We start from the raw sequence: 21591 nt of genomic DNA on the forward strand, positions 1-21591 counted from the left end.
GGAACTGGAAGCGCTAGAACGTTCAGGTGTACTGTCTAAGGTAGATTGGAGTGAGTGGGCTACGCCCATTGTTCCCGTTATGAAACGTCCTTCGAGCAACAAGCCAGGAGAACCAGGGAAGGTTCGCATCTGTGGAGATTTCAAGATCACCGTTAATCCGGTGCTTCACACGGTGCAGTATCCGCTTCCGCGGATTGAGGATATTTTTGCTTCGTTGTCTGGCGGGAAACACTTCACAAACATAGACCTGGCGCAGGCGTACTTGCAGATGGAGGTTGAAGAAGTGTCATGCCAGTACCTCACGATCAACACGCATAGAGGTTTGTACCGGTATAATAGGCTGGTTTTTGGAGTGGCATCGGCTCCAGCAATTTGGCAGAGGGCCATGGAGCAGGTATTACAGGGAATTCCAGGCACACAATGTTACCTGGACGATATTCTGATTACAGGAGATGGTGATGAAGAACACCTTGCAAACTTGGAACTGGTGCTCAACAGACTGAAAGAGTATGGACTTCGAGTTAATCGGCAGAAATGTGAGTTCTTTCAGAAGCGGATCTCGTACTGTGGTCATGTCATTGACCGGGAGGGGCTTCATAAGTCTCCTGACAAGATAGAGGCAGTTGTAAAGGCTCCCGCTCCGGATAATGTCTCTCAGTTGAGGTCGTTTCTAGGATTGATTAATTATTACCATAAGTTTCTACCAAATCTATCCACGGTACTGCACCCGCTGAACGCTCTTTTACAGAAGGGGGTACCATGGGAATGGAGCGAAAACTGTAAGAAGGCATTTCGCAAAAGCAAAGAATTGATCACCTCAGAGGAAGTGCTGGCTCACTTCAACCCGACACTGCCTATTCGGTTGGCTTGTGATGCTTCTCCATATGGTATTGGGGCAGTACTCTCACACAAGTTGCCAAATGGCACGGAAAGGCCAGTCGCATTTGCATCCAGATCATTGACCTCCGCTGAGTGCAACTATGCGTAGATCGATAGGGAGGCTCTCAGCCTTGTATGGGGAGTGAAGAAGTTTAATCATTACCTGCAGGGCCAAAAATTCACACTTCTGACAGACCATCAGCCGTTGGTATCCATTTTTAACCCTAAGAAGGGTGTTTCGGTGATGACAGCACAGAGACTCCAGAGATGGTCCCTTTTCCTAGGGGCACATCAATATCAAATAGAATTCAAAGGTACAAAGCAGCATGGCAATGCTGATGGGCTGTCGCGCCTGCCACTACCTGAAGAAGAAGAGACGACGAAAGTTGACCCCGTTGAGTTATTTCATTCGACCATAATCGAGTGTTTACCAGTCACCAATGCAAGTATTGAAAGAGAAACCAGGAATGACCCGACACTGTCCCGAGTCTACGAGGTGACAGTGAAGGGATGGCCAACACATGGTGATCCTCTGTTACCGGCATTCTCGGCAAGGCGAGACCAGCTGTCCGTCTGCCATGGTACTTTGATGTACGGGACAAGAGTGATTATTCCTCTCAAGTTAAGGGAAAGAGTTCTAAAGAAACTGCATGAAGGTCATCTGGGGGGAGTTAAGATGAAAAGTCTTGCTAGGGCTTATGTATGGTGGCCGGGTATTGACCAACAGATAGAGGAGTTGACGAAAAGCTGCGCTGGGTGCCAAAAAGTGCAAAATGCACCTCCGATCGCACCGCTACACCCATGGGAATGGCCTTCAGCCCCATGGCAACGCGTACATATTGACTTTGCTGGTCCATTCATGGACTCCATGTTCCTAATTGCGGTGGACGCACATTCCAAATGGCCAGAAGTGATCAAGCTGAATACCACTACTTCAGAAAAGACAATTGCGGTGTTAAGAACAATATTCGCAAGGAACGGATTGCCAGAACAGATATGTTTGGACAATGGACCACAGTTCGTGTCGGAAGAATTCCAAAAATTCTTAAAGAAGAATGGGGTGAAACATTATACCTCTGCCCCATATCATCCGGCGACAAACGGGTTGGCCGAGAGATTTGTCCAAACATTCAAAAAGGCAATAAAGGCCATGAACGATGATCAGATTCCGCTACAACACAAGGTGGACAATTTCCTAATGGCATATCGAAACGCCGCTCATGCAGTAACTAACCAAAGTCCTGCCATGATGTTTTATAACAGGAGGTTGCGGTCCAGGTTGGACTTGTTAAAACCAAATGTGCGGAGGGAAGTGGAAAACAAATAGTTCCGGCATATTAATAACAAGACCACTCGAAGTTTCGACGTAGGACAACCAGTGTTGGCAAGGGACTATGGAAACGAAAAATGGCAGTCCGGGACAATTCGGGCCAGACAAGGACCTCTGATGTACACAGTAGATATTGGTAACAATGTGATAAGGCGTCATGCGGATCAACTGGTAGAATCGAGAGCAAGGGTCGAACCCATGGTTGTGACAGAGACAACTGTGGAAGACATTAATGAACCTGAAGCATCTCCCTCGGCAGGGAATGTACCTGATGATGACGTCCAATACATAGGAAACCAACTAGAGGAGTCAACTCAGCAACAAGAATCAGAGACCACTGAAAGGCGTTATCCAACCCGAATCAGAAGGCCTCCTGAGAGACTGAACCTTTGAACTGTTTATACCTGAAGTTATATATGTATATATGTTATTATGTTGTGTTAAATGGGGATATGACTGTTAAGCTAAAAAGGGAGGATTGTGGTGTATGTAACCTGTTCCACCTTAAGAGAACTTAAGCCTGTTCCACCTTAAGAGATGTACTACTTTCTCTGGCTGCTGTATACGTAATACCGGTGGTGACCACCGGTATATAAGTACTGTGTAGTGATATTGCTGTTAGTATAGCCCTGACCTCCAACTAGTAAAGACCTGTTGAAACGTTATTCTTGTAGTCTGTGTCAGTAATTAATCTTAAATACAACTAGAACACACAGACTTAACAGTAACGATACTAAAGGAACATTTAAACCCCACACCGCTGCTGATAGCAGAAAGATTCAAGTTTCACAAACGGAACCAGCATAAGGATGAAAGCAATGCTGATTATTTAACAGAACTGCGCAAACTATCGAAACACTGCCAGTTTGGAGCGGGACTGGCAGATACCTTAAGGGACAAGTTTGTGTGTGGGCTTCAAAGTGAAGGAACCCAGAAACGGCTTTTATCTGAAAAGGACCTTACGCTGGAAAAGGCTTTCAGCATTGCGGTATCATATGAAGCAGCAGCACGGGGCGCTGCAGAGATACAACAGAGACCGCAAGAATATGGCACAAACGAAATGTCATATGGAACAGAGAAGTGCTATCGCTGCGGCAGAACAACACACGACCAGAATGATTGCTGGTTTAAAGACAAAGTGTGCAGACAGTGTGGAAAATAGGACACATAGCACGAGTCTGCAGGTCGGGAAAGAAAACCAGCAATAAGAAACCGACCAAAGGAAAGTACAAGAAGGTACATAAGATGACGGAGAATAGTTCAGATGAACAAAAGAGTGATAACGACTCTGAAAGCAGGGAACTGAGTTGTCTGAAACTACATAATGTGATCACAATGGAGGATCACCGAACCATTTGGGTCACTCTCAAGATAGCAGGAGTCCAGGTAAAGATGGAATTGGACACAGGATCAGCCCTAACAGTCATAAACCAACGGGACTACGAGCGGCTATTCTCACACATACCCTTGAGAGACACAAAAATTATTTTGAAGACGTACACGGGGCAAAAAGTCTACCCCAAAGGAAAAATAAGGGTGACCGTTATATATAACGGTAAGGAAACACCAAAACTAGACCTGTATGTATTGCAAGATGGAGGACCACCATTACTGGGACGTGAATGGATCCGGAAAATACAACTGGATTGGCATTCCATACAGGCACTGACTGTGGCTGACAAAAAGGATGACAACGTCACACCTGGGCGACTGTCAAAGATCCTAACTGAAGCGAAGGAAGTGTTCCAGCAAGGACTCGGAACACTAAAAGGCATGACAAAGACGATTAAAATTGAAGAAAACGCAAGCCCAAAATTTTTTAAGGCCAGACCGGTACCTTATGCGATCCGCCCAGCCGTCGAAGCAGAGCTGGAGAGTCTGGAACGCTCAGGTGTACTATCCAAGGTAGACTGGAGCGAGTGGGGTGCACCCATCATCCCTGTGATGAAAAAGTCATTGAGCAGCATGCCTGGGGAACCAAGGAAGGTTCGCATCTGTGGGGACTTTAAGGTAACAGTGAACCCGGTCCTTCACACCGTACAATAGCCACTTCCGCGGATTGAAGATATTTTCGCCTCGCTAGCTGGAGGGAAACGCTTCACTAAGATTGATCTGGCCCAGGCGTATCTGCAAATGGAGGTAGACGAAGCATCAAAAAAATACCTCACAATCAACACCCATAAAGGTCTCTACCAAGACAACCGGCTGGTATTCGGGGTAGCATCAGCTCCGGCTATTTGGCAGAGGGCAATGGAACAAGTCCTGCAAGGGATCCCAGGGACCCAGTGTTATTTGGACGACATCCTGGTCACGGGCGAAAATGACAGTGATCACCTTGCCAACCTGGAGCAGGTGCTCACTAGATTGCAGGAATATGGGCTCCGAGCTAACCGCCCCAAATGCGAGTTTTTTAGAAAACAGATCTCGTATTGTGGCCACGTTATCGATAAAGAGGGGTTACATAAGTCCCCAGAGAAGATTGAGGCAGTAGTCAAGGCTCCAGCACCGGAAAATGTGTCACAACTGAGGTCGTTCCTCGGGCTGGTAAACTACTACCATAAGTTCTTGCCAAATTTGTCTACAATACTACACCCACTGAACACCCTACTGCAAACTGGGGTGCCATGGAAGTGGAGTGACGAATGTAGACGAGCTTTCCAGAAGAGCAAAACACTAATCACATCGAAAGAGGTATTGGCCCATTACAACCCAGCATTACCAATTCGGTTGGCATGTGATGCGTCACCCTATGGCATTGGAGCGGTGCTGTCGCACAAATTCTCGGACGGCTCAGAGAGGCCAATAGCCTTTGCGTCACGATCGCTAACCTCAGCCGAGTGTAACTACGCCCAGATTGACAGGGAGTGTCCTCAGCCTAGGCCCTCAGCCTAGTGTGGGGAGTAAAAAAGTTCAATCACTATCTGCACGGGCAGAAATTCACACAGAATCACACAGAAACCCCACAGTGCAGATAGAGGCCATTTCGGCCCATCGAGCCTGCACCGACACATATCCCACCCGATCCCCGTAACCCCTACACCAACACATATCACACCCTATCCCCATAACCCCACGTATTTAATCCCCCTAACACTAAGGGTCAATTTATCATAGCCAATCAACCTAACCCGCACATCTTTGGACTGTGGGAGGAAACAGGAGCACCCGGAGGAAACCCACGCAAACACGGGGAGAATGTACAAACTCCACACAGACAGTCACCCGAGGCCAGATTCGAACCCGGGTCCCTGGCGCTGTGAGGCAACAGTGCTAACCACTATGCCACCGTGCTGCCACCCAGCAAATTCACCTTGCTGACTGATCACCAGCCTCTTGTCTCCATTTTTAATCCGAAGAAGGGCGTTCCGGTGATGACAGCGCAACGACTACAAAGATGGTCACTTTTTCTAGGGGCGCACCACTATGAGATTGAATATAAGGGCACGAAACAGCATGGAAATGCTGATGGGCTATCACGCCTGCCACTGCCTACTGCGGAGGAAGCACCAGCAGTGGATCCTGTCGAAATATTCCATTCGACTATAGTTGAATACCTACCGGTAACTAACGCTTGTATTGAAAAGGAAACTCGAAATGACCCGACACTGTCTCGGGTATATGATTTGACGGTGAAGGGATGGCCAGCACATGGAGACGCACTGTTGCCAGCATTCTCGACAAGGAGACAACAGCTGTCAGTGTGCCGGGGGACCTTGATGTGTGGATCCCGAGTGGTAATTCCACCCAAGTTAAGGGATAGAGTGCTCAATGAGCTTCATGAGGGTCATCTGGAAGGGGTAAAAATTAAAAGCCTAGCCAGGGCTTATGTGTGGTGGCCGGGAATCGATAAACAAATCGAGGACCTGACCAAGAGCTGCTCAGGATGCCAGAAAGTCCAAAATGCACCACCACAGGCCCCTCTACACCCATGGGAGTGGCCCTCATCTCCATGGCAACGGGTGCATATTGATTTTGCTGGTCCATTCATGGACTCAATGTTTTTAATAGCCGTGGATGCACACTCGAAATGGCCTGAGGTCATCAAAATGTTCTCCACCACCACGGAGAAAACTATTGCAGTCCTACGGACCATATTTGCCAGGAATGGCTTGCCGGAACAGATTTGCTCCGACAACGGACCACAGTTTGTGTCCGAAGAGTTCCGGAGGTTCTTGAAAAAGAATGGGGTAAGGCATTACACATCCGCCCCGTATCATCCAGCCACTAATGGATTGGCTGAGAGGTTCGTACAAACCTTTACGAAGGCAATAAAGGCTATGTACAATGACAACATTCCGCTGCAGCACAAGGTGGACAATTTCCTGTTCGCCTACCGGAATGCGACACATGCAGTCACCAACCAGGCCCCAGCCATGATGTCCTTTAACCGAAGGTTAAGATCTTGCCTGGATTTGCTCAGACCAAACATACGAAGAGATGTTGAGAGTAAGCAATTCCAGCACATCCATGAGAAGCCAACAAGGAGCTTCAATGTAGGGCAACCAGTCTTGGCCCGCGACTACCGAACAGAAAAATGGCAGCCAGGAACAATACGCACACGGCAGGGGCCACTAATGTACACAGTGGACGTTGGGGAGAGCATCGTGAGGCGCCATGCTGACCAGATCCTAGAGTCACAGGAACAAGTCAACCCCATGCCTCGCCCATACGTACCTGGTGATGAACCCAACGTACAGGTCGTATCTACCCCAGAAACAGTAGCATCGGAAGCTGATGAACCTACCGACGACAGGGGGCCAGAATCACCTCTGCACCAAGAGCAAGACACTCGGGAAAGACGCTATCCAGAAAGGATCAGGAAGCCTCCCCAAAGACTGAATATATAAATAGACTATTTTCAGCTAATGTTGCATGTTAAAAGTGTTAATTGTAATTAGTTTGATATTTAATTGTTAAATGAGTGTTATGGTACTGTTAATCTAAAAGGGGAGGAATTGTAATGTATATACCTTTAAGGGGGGGAACTATGTTTTACAGCTCATGTATACTGTAGTACCGGCAGTGACCACACCTGTATATAACACTGAGTAGTAATCTGTACAGATCAGTTGCAGCGTGAGCCACGTTGAGTAAACACCTGTTGTACCATTCTCCGCAGTCTGTGTCTGATTACACACGGACGCAACAAGGTCCCTCTGCTCTTACACCCCCTCTAAATATTAAAAAATTGATTATACTGCCTCTCCATGTTGTTCCTCCCAAAGTGCATCACTCCACACTTACCCACATTAAATTGCATTTGCCCATTTCACCAGTCTGTCTTTGTCCTCCTGAAGTCTGCTGCTATCCTTCTCACTATTTACTATATTGCCAAGTTTTGCATCATTCGCAAACTTTGAAATTGTACTCCCTATACCCAAGTCCAAGTCATTTATATATATAAAATAACAACAAAAGCAATGGTCCTAATATTGACCCCTGGGGGAATCCCACTACATATCTCGCTCCAGTCAGCAAAACATCTGTTTACCACTACCTCCTATCCCTTAGCCAGTCACGTACCCAAGTTGCTACCATCCCTTTAACACCATGTGCTTCGATTTTCCGAATAAGTGTGTAATGTGGCATTTTATCAAAAGCTTTTTGAAAATCCATATATATAACATCTACTGCACTACCTTCATCAACCCTCTGTCACTTCAGCAAGTAAGATGCGATTTGCCTTTTACAAATCCATGCTGGCTGTCCCTTTAACCCATATCTCTCCCAGTGAGAACTAATTTTGTCTTTGACAGTGGTCTCTTGTAGTTTTCCCACCACTGACATTAGATCAATTGGCCTGTATTTACCAGGTTCATCCCTCTCCCCTTTTTTGAACAGGGGTGTAACATGTGCAATCCTCCAGTCCTCTAGCACCACTCCCACATCCAAGGAGGATTGAAAGATTGTGGTCAGAGCTTCTGCTGTCTCCACCCTAGCTTCCCTCAACAACCTAGGATGTATCCCATTGGGAGCGGATGGCTTGTTAACTTTGAGCGATGCCAACCTATTAATTGCAACATTAACTTCATCCTCTTCTTTTGTGAAGACAGATGCAAAGTACTTTCATTACCACAGTCATGGCCTCTGCCTCCACAAGAAGAGGACGAGACCGGGAAATTAGTGGTGGGGAACATGGAGATGGCAAAAACGCTGAACAAATATTTTGTATCAGTCTTTACAGTGGAGGACACTAAAAATATCCCAACACTGGACAAACAGGGGCTATGGGGGGGGAGGAGTTAAACACGATTAAAATCACTAAGGAGGTGGTACTCGGTAAGATAATGGGACTAAAGGCGGATAAATCCCCTGGACCTGATGGCCTACATCCTAGGGTCTTGGGAGAAGTAGCAGTAGGGATTATGGATGCATTAGTGGTAATTTTCCAAAACTCCCTGGATTCAGGAAAGGTCCCAGCAGATTGGAAAACTGCTAATGTAACGCCCTTATTCAAAAAGGGAAGTAGACAAAAGGCTGGAAACTATAGACCAGTTAGCCTAACATCTGTGGTTGGTAAAATGTTGGAGTCCATTATTAAGGAAGCAGTAACAGGACATTTGGATAAGCATAATTTAATCGGACAGAGTCAGCATGGTTTTATGAAGGGGAAGTCATGTTTGACAAATTTGCTCGAATTCTTTGAGGACGTAACAAACAGGGTGGATAAAGGGGAACCAGTGGAAGTGGTGTATTTGGACTTCCAAAAGGCATTTGACAAGGTGCCACACAAAAGGTTACTGCACAAGATAAAAAATCACAGGATTGGGGGTAATATACTGGCATGGGTGGAAGATTGGCTATCTAACATAAAACAGAGAGTGGGGATAACTGGTTCATTCTTGGGTTGGCAATCAGTAACTAGTGGTGTTCCGCAGGGGTCAGTGCTGGGACCCCAACTCTTTACAATCTATATTAACGATTTGGAGGAGGGGACCAAGTGCAACGTATCCAAGTTTGCCGATGATACAAAGATGGGAGGGAAAGCAGTGAGTGAGGAGGACATAAAAAACCTGCAAAAGGACATAGACAGGCTAAGTGAGTGGGCAGAAATTTGGCAGATGGAATATAATGTTGGAAAGTGTGAGGTTATGCACTTTGGCAGAAAAAATCAAAGAGCAAGTTATTATCTAAATGGAAAGAAACTTCAAAGTGCTACAGTACAAAGGGATCTGGGGGTCCTGGTGCATGAAACACAGAAGGTTAGTATACAGGTACAGCAGGTGATCAGGAAGGCCAATGGAATCTTGGCTTTTATTGCAAGGGGGATGGAGTATAAAAGCAGGGAAGTTTTGCTTCAGTTATACAGGGTACTGGTGAGGCCACACCTGGAATACTGCATACAGTTTTGGTTTCCATATTTAAGAAAAGATATACTTGCTCTCGAGGCAGTTCAGAGAAGGTTCACTCGATTGATTCCGGAGATGAGGGGGTTGACGTATGAGGAAAGGTTGAGTAGGTTGGGCCTCTACTCATTGGAATTCAGAAGAATGAGAGGTGATTTTATCGAAACATATAAGATTGTGAGGGGGCTTGATCGGGTGGATGCGGGGAGGATGTTTCCACTGATGGGTGAGACTAGAACTAGGGGGCATAATCTTAGAATAAGGGGCTGCCCTTTCAAAACTGAGATGAGGAGAAACTTCTTCACTCAGAAGGTAGTAAATCTATGGAATTTGCTACCTCAGAGAGCTGTGGAAGCTGCGACATTAAATAAATTTAAAACGGAGATAGACAGTTTCCTAGCTGATAAGGGAATTAGGGGTTACGGGGAGCGGACAGGGAAGTGGACGTGAGTCTATGTTTGGATCAGCCATGATCCTATTGAATGGCAGAGCAGGCCCGAGTGGCCGTATGGCCTACTCCTACTCCTACTTATGTTCTTATGTTCTTTGTTGACCCTAATCGGCCCCACCATTCCTTTAACTATCCTTTTACATTTTATATGTTTATAAAAAAATTGGGGTTCCATTTTATGTTCCCCACTAATCTTTTCTCAAACTCTCTCTTTGCCCTTCTTGTATCCTTTTTCAATTTCCCCCTACATTCTTTGTATTCTGTTACTGACTGTATTCTGACCCTGACATTTGTGATAAACCTCCTTTTTCTGTTTTATTTTAACCTCTATTTTCGCACCCTCACCTCACCATCTCATCGCAGTCTTCTGCAGCCGGTCTAACTCTAAGAATAAATACACGGGCTTAACGAAAGGTATAACCCCCAAATGGAGTTATTTTTCAGAGAACCCATTTTAACCCCAAAAGCACCAGATAGAAAAGACAAAATATTATGGACAGACTACTCCATTTCTATTTTGCCCTCTAAAGGTTAAACCAATGGAAGTTGCTGCTGATCCCTGAATCAGGCTTTATAGGGTCTTCAATGGTTAAAGAACCAAAGGAGATGCCCTAGAAAGTGATGCCTGCTGTGATATTACAGTGTCACAATACACAGAGAAATTGCTCCATCTACTTCTCTGGGTGAATCTGACCAGGGTACAGTAACCCAGTGCTTCTGGTACAGGACTAGCAACCAGAGGCCATGAGTTCAAATCCCACCATGGCAAGAGGTGCAGTTGAATTCAATAAATCTGTTAATTTGTGGGCTTGACCATGAGCATAAAAACCCAACTGGTTCACTGATATCCTTCAGCGATGGGAGCCTGCCGCCCCTCACCATGGTTGGCTCCTAATGCTCGCAGGGTAAATAATATCCGTATCCCAAGAACAAGTAAAAACAGTACCAGTGAGGAGGTGCCAGGTGTGTGTAGTCAGCTGAAAATGGCCTCACACCCTGGGAGTTTGTATTTACTGCAAAGCCTCTCTGCCACTGTGTGTGTGTGTAATCAAATCTGAGGATGCAGCTAAGTTTTCGGATGATTTATGCAAATGGGCTGACGGATGTAACATGTCATTTATTACCGGTAAACGCAAAGTGTTGGATGAAATAATGTGCGACATGAGTACAAAATTAGAACAGAGCGGCTTAGAAAAGCACCTGGAAGAAATATGGACTTTTCTCTGTCAATGTGTCGAATATATACATAAAACCACAACAGTAGTATTCAGTGACTGAGGTTGTGCTGAAACACTGGCCACACCACACTTGCAACTGTGTGCTGTGCACGGTTTCAATCACCAGGTTACAGAAGTGACCGGTGCTGAGAAGAGCAGTCTATACGATTCCAAGTGTAAGAGGCCATCGCCTACAGGGATAGGTTAAAAGACTCACAGCCCGGAGAGAAGACGGTGAAGCGGAGAATTCACTGAAGGCTTACATAAGGCAGGTGCTGAAGAACATTGGACTGACTAGTAGGCCAAGAGGCCATAGGGTCACCTTTATTGAACAAGCGATGTACTGGCACGGAGCCTAATGTGACATAACAGTCAATCACGGGCTCGCTGCCCCTCGAATTTTCTGCCCCTGGAATTTCCAGGCACTGTGCCCACGGTTTCCCAAGATGACCGACCAGCAGCGGAACCTTTGCAAAACCAGCCCTTATATAGAGAAACGAGAGAAAAATAAACTCAGATGGCAGAAGGAATGTCTTCACATTAAGGGTGAGCGATGACTGGAGTAATCTACCAGGAAGGGTGGTAGAGATGCAGTGACTGAACTTATACTCAGTGAGAATAACCGACTAAGGAATTTAACTCTCGCACTTCAGCAATGTGTACATTAATTGGTGTACGGTGTCATTTCAACACTGGAGACGTTAGTGCCAGCTAGAGGCCAGACTGGGACAGTCACAATGTCGACCATCTTCTTGCCCCTAATGTCGTGGCTGAAAGGGCAGCTGACTAGCCTTGTGTCTCCAAAGCAACCTGCCCAGGTGATTGGTTATCGCCCCTCGCTTCGTGTGAAAAGGTAAACAAACTTTCTCTTACCCGATGATGTAGGCAAGTACTCCTAGCTGGATCAATCGAAAAATGACTCCAATTCTTCTGTTCCTTACGGTTACCATCCGAGGGGTTTCATACACAAACAAAAAGTCAGAAGCATTTTCCAACAGTTTGTTGGGATCCATCATTTGTGCAGAGGCTGATTCTACAGCGAGTGATGGCTCTAACCTTCCATCGTAAGTGCAGTGCTGGGAGCTTCACTGGAACATCTGCAAATGAGTCTCTATTTCATCGCTGATAACTTGCTTAACCCTGATGGGCGGAGCCTGTTGACAAAACTCTTTCAATAGTATCGACAAGAATTTCCACTTGCGATGTGAGAGCCTCTGGAACCTACCAAGTGCATGCAAAAAAAAAACTCAGAAGTAAATAATTTTGTTTAACTCTTTGTTAACCACTTCTGCACCAGAGCAAGCAAGAGCCAGCTGGTTTAGGACATTCGGCTGCAGGTAACCGGGAGAAGGAGTTCAGCATCAAAGGGACTGAGTGAAATGGTTGAGAGAGGTGAGTTGAACTCTCAAACTGATATGATCTGAGCTGGGTGGGTTTGGGCTGGATTGTCGAGTCCCTGAATTGGACCTCCAGCTTCTGGTTGGCAGTCACTTGAAAGAATGATTGCTGGTGGTGGGAATCTGAAAATCAGCCATTGGCCGTCTGATGTGACAGGCACAAAAAGGGGGGCTTGCACCAGGTACATTAGACCCCCAACTTTAACATAAATGCGAGGGGCCACCCCATAATGTGGCCTGAGCCACATTTAAGCAACACAGTGTCCATTTGCAAAGGCACTGAAGGGAAGATTGCATTGTTTTTAAAACAAGATCCACCCACCGCTATCCCCGTGCCCCAAGCAGTCAAAGCACCAAAGCCCCTCTCCCCTGGGGCTCTGAAAACCCACCCACCGCTATATCCAGGGCAACACCCTTGCCTCTGAGTCAGAAGGTCGTGGGTTCAAGCCCCACTCCAGAGACTTGGGCACAGAATCCAGGCTGACACTCCAGTGCAGTGCTGAGGGAGTGCTGCACTGTCGGAGGTGCCGTCTTTCGGATGAAACGTTAAACCGAGGTCCCGTCTGCTCTCTCAGGTGGACATAAAAGATCCCATGGCACTATATCGAAGAAGAGTAGGGGAGTTATTCCGGGTGTCCTGGCCAATATTTATCCCTCAAACAACATCACTGAAACAGATGATCCGGTCATTATCATATTGCTGTTTGTGGGAGCTTGCTGTGCGCAAATTGGCTGCCACATTTCCTACATTACAACAGTGACTACCTTTCAAAAGTACATTGGCTGTTTGGCACTTTGGGATGTGAAAGGCGCTTTATAAATGCAAATTCGTTCTTTCTTTCCAAATGCCCCGAGCATAGGGATCCCATTCCTTCCAGAGTCGAGGGTTCCCAATCCTCCCAGAATCGAGGGTTCCCAATCCTCCCAGAATCGAGGGATCCCAATCCTTCCAGAATCGAGGGATCCCAATCCTCCCAGAATCGCGGGATCCCAATCCTCCCAGAATCGAGGGTTCCCAATCCTCCCAGAATCGAGGGTTCCCAATCCTCCCAGAATCGAGGGATCCCAATCCTCCCAGAATCGCGGGATCCCAATCCTCCCAGAATCGAGGGTTCCCAATCCTCCCAGAATCGCGGGATCCCAATCCTCCCAGAATCGAGGGATCCCAATCCTCCCAGAATCGCGGGATCCCAATCCTCCCAGAATCGAGGGATCCCAATCCTCCCAGAATCGAGGGTTACTATCGGGGATCAGCGAGTTACAGTTCCTGCCACAGGGCGCCCAAATGAACAACAGTCGCTGTGTGAGACCCTATCACTCAGGACTAACTGTTAGCCTGGCAACATTCATTTTAAATAGGGTCAGGTCCCAGTGACGGAGCTCGTCACCGGCTGCAGCTCCGAGCTAGCATCAGGAGAGAGGGTGACTGGGGAATGAGGCTCGGGGGGAGAGGGAGACTGGGGAATGGGGACTTGGGGAGAGAGAGAGTGGGGAATGGGGCCTTGGGGAGAGAGAGGGAGACTGGGGAATGGTGGCTCGGGGGGAGAGAGACTGGGGAATGGGGGCTCGGGGGAGAGAGGGAGACTGGGGAATGGGGGCTCGGGGGAGAGAGACAGACTGGGGAATGGGGGCTCGGGGGAGAGGGAGACTGGGGAATGGGGGCTCGGGGGAGAGAGAGAGACTGGGGAATGGGGGCTTGGGGAGAGAGAGAGACTGGGGAATGGGGGCTCGGGGGAGAGAGGGAGACTGGGGAATGGGGGCTCGGGGGAGAGGGAGACTGGGGAATGGGGGCTCGGGGAGAGGGAGAGAGACTGGGGAATGGGGGCTTGGGGGACAGAGACTGGGGAATGGGGGCTCGGGGGGAGAGAGACTGGGGAATGGGGGCTCGGGGGAGAGGGAGACGGGAATGGGGGCTTGGGGAGAGAGAGAGACTGGGGAATGGGGCTCAGGGAGAGAGAGAGAGACTGGGGAATGGGGGCTCGGGGGACAGAGACTGGGGAATGGGGGCTCGGTGGGAGAGAGACTGGGGAATGGGGCTCGGGGGAGAGGGAGACGGGAATGGGGGCTCGGGGAGAGAGAGAGACTGGCGAATGGGGCTCGGGGAGAGAGAGAGAGACTGGGGAATGGGGGCTCGGGGGACAGAGACTGGGGAATGGAGGCTCGGGGGGAGAGAGACTGGGGAATGGGGGCTTGGGGAGAGAGGAAGACTGGGGAATGGGTGAAAGCGGGCGAGAGGGAGACTGTGAAATGGAGGCTCAGGCTGAGTGACTGGGGAATGGGGTTCGGGGAGAGATGGAGACTTTTGATTGTGGGCTGGAGAATGGGCATTTAGCAGCTCCTGAGGGATGTGCCCAGATCTCCAGGGAATTATGCCAGTGAGCCAACCACGATTTATCCAGTGAGGTCAGGTCTTTTGTGCGCAAGTTTGCAGGCAACCTTTGCGGGTTATCAGTCCCGTGGTAATACCGTGAGGTGTCGGTCAGCATGTGGGAACGGCCATTTTGAATTCCTGTCCTGAAGGACCCCAATCATAATGCAAAGGGGGTGGGAATAAATGTCTTCTTTTCCTTGGGCGGGAGGCTTTGATACCTGGTGGAGTGGATTGCAATCCAGGGGCAGTGTCACAGTGGATCAATCTTTTTCTCACTAAACGAGGCCAGATTTTCCTCCTTTATCAGAGAGCAGCAGATGTGTCTGTCCATCGGCATGGTTCATGAATGGTGGGATGCTTCGAAACAGACAATTCAGAATTTCGTGAGCGTTATTCTAAAGCAGACAGCTGACCGCTCCAGACCTGTATGAGGGATCCTCCATCACTGCTCTCTCAGCTAATAGGACGCTGAGCTGGTGTAAATGTCGAGGAGTTTGATAACGCAAATGGACAGGAAAATGGCTCAGCGAGTTTGTAAAACACAGTTAAATACAGAGCCCCGCACACACCTGTAACCTCTGATATAAACAAACAGCAGCTATAGGGGTGGAACAGTCCAGCGACGGACAGAGAAAGGAAGCAATGTGGTGATCTGTCACTGAACATCAACACTTGGAGGCCGCAATGGAGGCCTGGAAATATTGAATGCAAAGAGAGGGCAAAAAATAGCTGCACAGGAATTAATGTGGACTCACAGGAAACGAGAAGTTGTTAAAGATATCTGTATGTAAAGAAAGATTGTACTGAGACAGCTAATTTGGCAGCGGTTTATAGGAAAATAAAAGTGTAAGTAGAGGGTTGACTGTTCAAATTACAATATATATCCTATGGTGGAGAAGACCACGCACTGCAGGAAAGAATTTCCATGAGCCAAATTGCCCAATCTGAATCGCCACTGCTCTGATGTTTAACGGTAAAATTCAAATGGCTAAGTGTGGTGTCTATTGATGATATTTCACCTGTTCTCTTCGCAGAGCTGGGAGAACCCAGTAGTCTCAGCAAGGTACACCCAAAGAGTTCCCCACTGAAACCAAGCAGCCAACTAGCACAAACATCTCTTGGTCTATAGTGGTTCATCTGCTGCTGCCAACTGTTGCACAAGGTCACTCTCCTGCTCTTCCCTGTCTTGCTGCTCCTTTTCATTCAAGTCCACGGTGGGTATAGTAATCTGGGATGTAATGTTTAAGTTATCCACCAGATGGAGCCAAATATTAAGGGTTCACATTCACCAGTATTTAAGGTAATGGGTCATGTATTCAATGTCCTGGTACACCAGTTAACACGGTAATGTGGCATTGCATTATGGGTATGACTCAGAGGTTGATCCTCCATCTTGTGCTCGTGCAATACGAATGGTGCCTTGCCTCCAGCTTGTAAGAGATAGGTTTCTCTGCTACACCGTGTAAATAAACAGTTGGGTTTTGTTCCTAATATCTCGCTTCTCTCAGTTTCTGACCTTACCACTCGGATATCACAGTGGGCGATGGTTATTATTGTACAGTATGCAGCATACTTTAACGGGGGCAAATTGCAAGACCCCTCTTAACAAACAAAGCATCTAAAGCATTGGTTAAACACGCCAAATCTCTCCTCAGTGAGAGCCCTGGTTCATCTGCCTGCCCCATTGCAGCTTTTCCCTCATAGAATAGTGGGACGATGCAGAGGTCAGCAGCCCGTATCTGTGAGGAGCTACCCGTTCACCTTTCCTTCCTCGAATAGCTGAGCCATCTTTGTTTGTACCTCCAGACGCGTAGTTTGAGGAAATAAACTGCAAAAATAAGAGAGAGAAGTGAAAGAGCAAACAGCATTGTTCCTCTCTTACACAAGCGAAATACTGCGGATGCTGGAAATCGGAAATAAAAAGAGAAAATGTTGGAAATACTCAGCAGGTCAGGCAGCATCTGTGGAGGGAGAAACAGAGTTAACGTTTCAGGTCAGAACTGGAAAAAGTTAGAGATGTAAAAGGTTTTTAAGCAAGTGTAGGGACAGGGAGAGGGGGAAGGAGAGGAAAGAACAAAAGGGAAGGTCTGTGATATGGTGGAAGGCAGGAGACAAAAGGGATGATGGTGCAAGGCAAGAGGAGATGGTAATGGGACAAGTTAAGAAACAAAAGATGGCTCTAAATGAAGTGTAAATGGCGATGGCAGAATGATCAACAGCTGCCATGTGAGAGAGAGAGAAAATAAAATGATGGGGCAGAGGTACAGTAATAGAGTCATAGAGTTATACAGCACAGAAAGAGGCCCTTCGGCCCATCGTGTCCGCGCCGGCCATCAAGCCCTGTCTAATCTAATCCCATTATCCAGCACTTGGTCCGTAGCCTTGTATGCTATGGCATTTCAAGTGCTCATCCAAATGCTTCTTGAATGTTGTGAGGGTTCCTGCCTCTACCACCCTTTCAGGCAGTGAGTTCCAGATTCCAACCACCCTCTGGGTGAAAAAGTTTTTCCTCAAATCCCCTCTAAACCTCCTGCCCCTTACCCTGAAACTATGCCCCCTGGTTATTGACCCCTCTACTAAGGGGAAAAGTTCCTTTCTATCTACCCTATCTATGCCCTTCATAATTTTGTACACCTCAATCAGGTCCCCCCTCAGCCTTCTCTGCTCTAAGGAAAACAACCCCAGCCTGTCCAGTCTCTCTTCATAGCTGAAACGCTCCAGCCCAGGTAACATCCTGGTGAATTTCCTCTGCACCCTCTCCAATGCAATCACATCCTTCCTATAGTGTGGCGACCAGAACTGCACACAGTATTCCAGCTGTGGCCTAACTAGCGTTTTGTTCCTCTCTTACCCGGTTGTCTCCCGGTCTGCTGCTGAACTGTCTTTCATGGGCTGCACAGACCTTTGCTGCTAGTTCACATGCTTTTACACCAGTGTTACACTAGTGTTACACCAACGTCTGCACCAATGGGTGTGCAAGTAAGCAGACATGAGAACAGGAGTAGGCCATACGGCCCCTCGGGCCTGCTCCACCATTCAATAGGATCATGGCTGGTCCGAACCTAGACTCACGTCCACCTCCCTGCCCGCTCCCCGTAACCCCTAATTCCCTTATCAGCTAGGAAACTGTCTATCTCCGTTTTAAATTTATTTAATGTTGCAGCTTCCACAGCTCTCTGAGGTAGCAAATTCCATAGATTTACTACCCTCTGAGTGAAGAAGTTTCTCCTCATCTCAGTTTTGAAAGGGCAGCCCCTTATTCTAAGATTATGCCCCCTAGTTCTAGTTTCACCCATCGTTGGGAACATCCTCACCGCATCCACCCGATCAAGCCCCCTCACAACCTTATATGTTTCGATAAGCTCGCCTCTCATTCTTCTGAATTCCAATGAGTAGAGGCCCAACCGACTCGACCTTTCCTCATAAGTCAACCCCCTCATCTCCGGAATCAACCGAGTGAACCTTCTCTGAACTGCCTCGAGAGCAAGTATATCTTTTCTTAAATATGGAAACCAGACCTAGGAAACTCCTGTGTATCGCCCTCTACAGGCCACTGACGGCTGCAACACTTTTTTTTTTAAAGGTGCAATAGTGCGGTAAATCACAGCGGGGAAATTCCAGGCCCAAGTGTTGTTGCTACATCGGCCAAACTAGTCCAACACTTACAGAAACTTCCATCAGTCTGTATTAATGCAGCTCAATGTTATCAGATCAAGACAGTCACTGACAGAGTCAGTGAATGTTTCATCTCACTTGTGAAGCGATAAACAAATTCTTATACAGGTGCAGAGATGTACTTAACATTCTATTGTGAGCTTCACCTGAATTTACTTTAAAAGGGACTGAACAAATAATACTTCCCACTGTAATAAGAATGATTTCTTTGGTGAGGTTAAGGACTTGGCTGGTGGGCAATAGCTTCAAGCGTCAGAAGCTTATTTTCAAATTTAGGCCCTTGTCTCATCCAACAACCACAACTTGCGTTTATAGAGCGGCTTTCACATAGAAAAACATCCCAAGGTGCTTCACAGGAGCGTAATCAGAACAAATTGACACACATCCAAAGATATTAGCAGGGGCGACCAAACACTTGGTTTGAAGTAGGGTTTTAAAGGCGAGAGAGAGGTAGAGAGGCGGAGAGGTTTAGGGAGAGAGTCCCAGAGCTTAGGGCCGAGGCAGCCGAAAGCACGGCCACCAATTCGGAGAATGAAGGGAGAGAGGATGCAGAGTCTGAGGAACGCAGCGTTCTCGGAGGGTTGTGGGGCTGGAGGAGGTTACAGTGATAGGGTCGGCCTACATCATGAAGGGATTTAAACACAAGGATGAGAAGGTTTAATTGAAAGTATTGGAGGACCAGGAGTCAATGTCGGTCAGCGGGGACCGGGGAGATGGGTGGGCGGAACTTGGTTAAAGAAGGGATTAACACAATGGTAATGAAGGATATTAGCTCTGATGATGTGGAATCTGTATGGGTAGAATTGAGAAATACTAAGGGGAAAAAAACATTAGTGGGAGTGGTATATAGACCTCCAAACAGTAAGGCGGAGGTTGGGGATGGCATTAAAAGGCAAATTAAAGAAGCGTGCAATAAGGGCACAGCAGTCATCATGGGTGACTTTAATCTACATATAGATTGGGCTAACCAAATTAGTAACAATACTGTGGAGGAGGAATTCCTGGAGTGTTTACAGGATGGTTTCCTGGACCAATATGTCGAGGAACCAACCAGAGATCAGGCCATCTTAGACTGGGTATTATGTAGCGAGAAAGGATTAATTAACAATCTTGTTGTACGAGGCCCCTTGGGTCGGAGCGATCATAATATGATCGAATTCTTCATTAAGATGGAGAATGAAGTAGTTGACTCAGAAACTAGGGTCCTCAATTTAAATAAAGGAAACTACGATGGTCTGAGGAGCGAGTTGGGTAGGATTGATTGGGGAATGGCACTCAAAGGGTTGACGGTGGATAGGCAATGGCAAACATTCAAAGACCGAATGGATGAACTACAGAATTTGTTCATCCCAGTTTGGCATAAAAATAAAACAAAAAAGGTGACTCAACCGTGGCTAACAAGGGAAATTAGGGATAGCATAAGATCCAAGGAGAGGACATACAAATTGGCCAGAAAAAGCAATAATCCTGAGGATTGGGAGCAGTTCAGGATTCAACAAAGGAGGACACGGTGGCATAGTGGTTAGCACTGTTGCCTCACAGCGCCAGGGACCCGGGTTCGAATCCAGCCTCGGGTGACTGTCTGTGTGGAGTTTGCACATTCTCCCTGTGTTTGCGTGGGTTTTCTCCGGGTGCTCCGGTTTCCTCCCACAGTCCAAAGATGTGCGGGGTTAGGTTGATTGGCCATGATAAAAATTGACCCTTAGTGTTAGGGGGATTAAATACATGGGGATAGGGTGGGATATGTGTTGGTGTAGGGGTTACGGGGATCGGGTGGGATATGTGTCGGTGCAGGCTCGATGGGCCGAAATGGCCTCTATCTGTACTGTGTGATTTCTGTGAAAGGGATTAATTAAGAAAGGGAAAATAGAATATGAGAGTAAGCTTGCAGGGAACATAAAAACTGACTGTAAAAGCGTTTATAGATATGTGAAGAGAAAAAGATTGGTGAAGTCAAGCGTAGGTCCCTTGCAGTCAGAATCGGGGGAATTTATAATGGGGAACAAAGAAATGGCAGACCAACTAAATACATATTTTGGTTCTGTCTTCACAAAGGAGGACACAAATAACCTCCCAGAGATGCCAGGGAACATAGGGTCTGATGAAAGGGTGGAACTGAAAGAAATCAGTATTTGTAGGGAAATGGTGTTAGGAAAATTGATGGGACTGAAGGCCGATAAATCCCCAGGGCCTGATAATCTACATCCCAGGGTACTTAAGGAAGAGGCCCTAGAAATAGTAGATGCATTGCTGGTCATCTTCCAGAACTCAATAGACTCTGAAACAGTACCCATGGATTGGAGGGTAGCTAATGTTACCCCACTATTCAAAAAAGGTGGCAGAGAAAAATCCTGACATCGGTAGTGGGGAAAATGCTAGAGTCCATTATAAAAGATGTAATAGCAGAGCACTTGGAAAGCAGTGACAGGATCAGACAAAGTCAACATGGATTTACAAAAGGTAAATCATGCTTGACTAATCTACTGGAATTTTTTGAGGATGTAACTGGTAAAATAGGTAAGGGAGAACCAGTGGATGTGGTGTATTTGGACTTTCAGAAGGCTTTCGATAAGGTCCCGCATAAGAGATTAGCGTGCAAAATTAAGGCACATGGGATTGGGGGCAAGGTATTGACTTGGATAGAGAACTGGTTGGCAGACAGAAAGCAAAGAGTTGGAATAAATGGGTCGTTTTCCGAGTGGCAGGCAGTGACTAGTGAGGTACCGCAAGGATCGGTCCTAGGACCCCAGCTGTTCACAATATATATTAATGATCTGGATGAGGAAATTGGATGTAATATCTCCAAATTTGCAGATGACACAAAGCTGGGTGGGAGGGTATGCTGTGAGGAGGATGTCATGAAACTCCAGTACGATTTGGACAGGTTAGGTGATTGGGCAGAAACATGGCAAATGCACTATAAGG

At 47.1% G+C, this 21591-nt stretch overlaps 1 protein-coding gene across 2 annotated transcripts in view; it reads right to left on the minus strand.

Moving 5' to 3' along the window:
- The window catches only part of p2rx1 (purinergic receptor P2X, ligand-gated ion channel, 1), a 112452-nt gene extending 99921 nt beyond the window's left edge, over nucleotides 1-12531 (minus strand). The window contains exon 1 of one of the 2 annotated variants that reach the window (XM_085964178.1): nucleotides 12097-12531. In XM_085964178.1, coding sequence (XP_085820304.1) covers nucleotides 12097-12239 — 143 coding nt within the window. In that variant the 5' untranslated portion in view covers nucleotides 12240-12531. The remainder of the gene's footprint in view (nucleotides 1-12096) is intronic. The other variant, XM_085964179.1, reaches the window with a different exon arrangement.
- Between the last annotated feature and the right edge of the window lie 9060 nt (nucleotides 12532-21591).

The sequence above is a fragment of the Somniosus microcephalus genome, chromosome 22 (genome assembly GCF_052327205.1).
Source record: "Somniosus microcephalus isolate GS21.2 chromosome 22, FLI_Smic_1.0, whole genome shotgun sequence".
Classification (NCBI taxonomy): Eukaryota; Metazoa; Chordata; class Chondrichthyes; order Squaliformes; family Somniosidae; genus Somniosus; species Somniosus microcephalus.